This window comes from Solanum tuberosum, unplaced genomic scaffold (genome assembly GCF_000226075.1).
Source record: "Solanum tuberosum cultivar DM 1-3 516 R44 unplaced genomic scaffold, SolTub_3.0 scf00446, whole genome shotgun sequence".
In the NCBI taxonomy this organism is placed as follows: Eukaryota; Viridiplantae; Streptophyta; class Magnoliopsida; order Solanales; family Solanaceae; genus Solanum; species Solanum tuberosum.
The window spans coordinates 283,824-287,095 of NW_006239368.1; the positions used below are offsets into that span (position 1 = coordinate 283,824).

At 34.2% G+C, this 3,272-nt stretch overlaps 1 protein-coding gene across 1 annotated transcript; it reads right to left on the reverse strand.

The window, feature by feature from the left end:
• Window positions 1–732: 732 nt before the first annotated feature.
• LOC102591522 (protein trichome birefringence-like 34) lies at window positions 733–3,177 on the reverse strand. The gene is made up of 5 exons (XM_006363554.2): window positions 2,807–3,177; window positions 2,466–2,637; window positions 1,623–1,819; window positions 1,299–1,460; window positions 733–1,222 (listed from the first exon to the last, which is right to left on the reverse strand). Exons 1-5 carry the CDS (start codon window positions 3,142–3,144, stop codon window positions 856–858), a joined length of 1,236 nt encoding a protein of 411 aa, XP_006363616.1. The 5' UTR covers window positions 3,145–3,177; the 3' UTR covers window positions 733–855.
• Window positions 3,178–3,272: the final 95 nt, after the last annotated feature.

The following is a 3,272-nucleotide window of genomic DNA, read 5'->3' on the forward strand; positions in this document are numbered from 1 at the left end:
TCTCCAATTGAAAATTTTGTATTTATACTAACTTTGAGATAGCAAATCACAGTGAGTGCATTATTATATATTCTTTGCCACTGTCCTGATATATAGCTCTGTGTCACAAAAATTGAAAGATGAACTCATTCCATTCATCAGGTATGCAATCCGTGTAACTTGCACGATTTGCTGATTTCTATGATCGAAATTGTGCATGTTTCGTTATCCTCATTGTTTCATATAATTCATATCATGCACAAGGCAAGGAAGTGATTATTATTTGCCAGAACCATGCTGTATAAAAAAAATGGAAGTTCACTAAATTAAAAAAGAAACTGCACTGAAAATTTCTTGTTTCAAATGAACTGGAAACTTAACAGCAGTCTTGGTTGTACATTGGAAAAATATGAAGTCTTGTTTCTGTAATGGATCAATTCGTTAACTAACATTCCTTACCGCCATTTCCTTGTTAACATAATGATAAATGTTTGAGGAAAAAGACTTGCTTCTTCATTACATTCACATTGGATTCTATCCAATTTCCCCATGCGTCCATGGCCAGTTCCATGCCTTTTAATCCATCTATTTTTTACAAACTCCATTTTCTTCTGAGCTCCATCTAAAAAGGTGATGGAACTAATGAGATAGTGAATCCTTCTTCTTTATCAAATCTTTTTTTAACTATCTTGTAATGACTCCTTCTTTCAACTTCACCTGCTTTTGTTGAAACATCAACTGCTTCTCAATGTGTATAACAATTAATGTAAACCTTGTTGAACTACTTCATACATTTCAAGACTTCTATGCACAAAAAATAACATATATCATTACAATTATAGTATTATTTTTTTTCATATAGAAAAAAAATAATCTCTATTCGTTTAATTCTCTTGACGAATCCATGATATAGGCATAAAGAATCTGATTCCAAACATCAGGCACACCAGGAAGGCACCAATGTACACAATCTGAATTTTTCCTTGGATTTAACAGTTGTTCTTTTGTTGGAGCAACCCAATTCCTCTTGTAAACGGATGGGTGTCCGTCTTTTCTATACTCGGAGAGTTGTGTTATGTTGAGATATTGTATGTCTAATCCCTTTCTCTTCAGCCCATTTACAGACTCCTCTGCTATTTCCATCATCTTTCTATCACTTTCACTCCCCCAATACTCTCTTCTTGATATTGGTTCTGTTTCGCCATAGCAATTTTGATCATTTCCCCTGCCCCAATCTGTACCACTGCATGTAACAACAAAAAGGATTAATCTTTCGTTGTTTGTACTAGAACGGACAAACAATATAGTTGTTACCGTACTTTTTGTGAGAAGACGAGAGGCTCATGAAGAACAATTTAGTCCTTTTTCTTTCAATTTGAAACTCCAACCAATCTGACCATGTTCTTAAGGCCATCTCATAACGTCGTAGCTTCATTTCAACCTTCTTGTATATTGCATCAGAGCTGTTAAATGATCCCCATCTGTGTAAAGTTGGCATGGAACTATGAGACAATAATCATCATGTTACTTATAACTATGAGATCTTTATACTGTCAGTGTGTATAACTTAATTCCAAATATGAAATGATTGTGTAAAATGTGAATTCTAAAGGAATATATTTTGGTGTGAAAAACAAACTTACTGAAGTGTCATATGGGATTCAAGCCACCAAGTGAAGGAATCAAAGATGAGAATATCTGCATCAATCCAATGCCTAGCATGTTTTTCAATGGCCTCAACTCTGATAATTCGATCGCGGACACGATGCTTCACTGGATCATCACAATTGGATTCTACTAGCAATGGTGACCAGTAGAAATCAATTGTTGCATTGTATTCCTTTTATCATATTAGAAAATGAAAAACTTTAGCCACACAATAGAAGCAATACTTCTCTTGAAAGAAGAAAGTCTTAACTAGTTGATATTAACTACTCTCTCCGACCCAATTTATGTGCTCCCACAGGATTTTCTCCATAGGGACTCGAACTCGAGATCTCTGGTTAAGGGTGGATCAGTCCCACCACTGCACCACAGCCCATGTTAGTTCTCATGATTTACCTCTTATTGTCACATCATAAATGTCACTTTCTTGGTTTTTACTTTATACAACAAATTCCAAGAATTTTCTTTTGGGAATAATATTTTATCTTATTTGAATTGATTAACCACCTAACAATCATGCAATTTTAGGCATCTCTGACAAACTCTAATAACAGACACATACAAAGGAATACATTATTTGCCATTTGAATTAGTGATGTTGACAAATTTTGTGGATTTGGTTTGTCTTCTTTCAAAGTGCACCATTTTCATGTATAATACCATTTTAATAAACCAAATCAAACAAAATATAGTAAGGTTTGATGAAAAGGCTAATTGCTTTGTGAGTCCAAGGGATGGCCTAGCGGTAAATAAAGTGAGATCAAAATCATGAGAGACTATGATTCAAATTCGAGCAAACGAAAAAACTATAGTGTAATTACCTTGACCTCAAAGGTGATTAAGTTGCCTTTCCATATAGGTGGGTTGAGAGATGGAATTCCAGAGGATTCAATTAAGCATACCATAGAAGCCCATTGATTCTTGTTCAATGAATCCCCAACAAACAACACCCTCTTCCCTTTTAGCTTCTCCAACAATCCCTTGGCATTAAACCTACACTCTTACAACACACATATTTAAAAATTAAATTCAACAAACGACAACAACATACTCTGTATAGTCCCACGATTGGAATCTGGGGAGGGTAGAGTGTACACAGACTTACCCTTACCTTGACAAAACAAAAAAGAGGAAATCAAAGAGAATTTTTTGAGTATGGTACCTTGGAAGATCACAATGATAAGGTTGCCATCTCCAATAATGATATTTTGAGTCTTTTCTTCCAAATTTGTGACAAGCAAAATCATCAGGCATGAAAGAACATTGTTGTTCTTTGTACAAAGGATATGACACATTATCAAAAATCCAACTTCCAGAAAACAAATCACATTTTGGAGATGAATTTTTCCTTGTAGATTTATTTGCTAGAAAACTAACACCATCACTATTATCTCCTATAAGATAAAAAGACACAGAAAGAAAGAACAAGAGGAAGAATCCTAAAATAGAATGCAAATTATATTGAATTATCCATGATTTATGCACTACTTTTTCTGCCATATTCTTCTCTCAAATAGCCTCTTTGATTTATCTTCTTATAAGTAAGTCTATAGGTACTTATAATACTAAGGAGAAAGCAGCACAAGGGAACTGAAGTTGTTGAATTTGAAAGATATTTGAGTGGGTAA

Bases quoted from the DNA above. Each gene is read 5' to 3' on its own strand.
- LOC102591522 (XM_006363554.2), bottom strand. From the start codon at position 3,144: ATGGCAGAAAAAGTAGTGCATAAATCATGGATAATTCAATATAATTTG. The intron at 1,461-1,622 runs GTAAGTTTGTTT...AACTTTACACAG, and splicing joins GAATCCCATATGACACTTCA to ATGGGGATCATTTAACAGCT. The intron at 1,223-1,298 runs GTACGGTAACAA...TGTTACATGCAG, and splicing joins CTCTCGTCTTCTCACAAAAA to TGGTACAGATTGGGGCAGGG.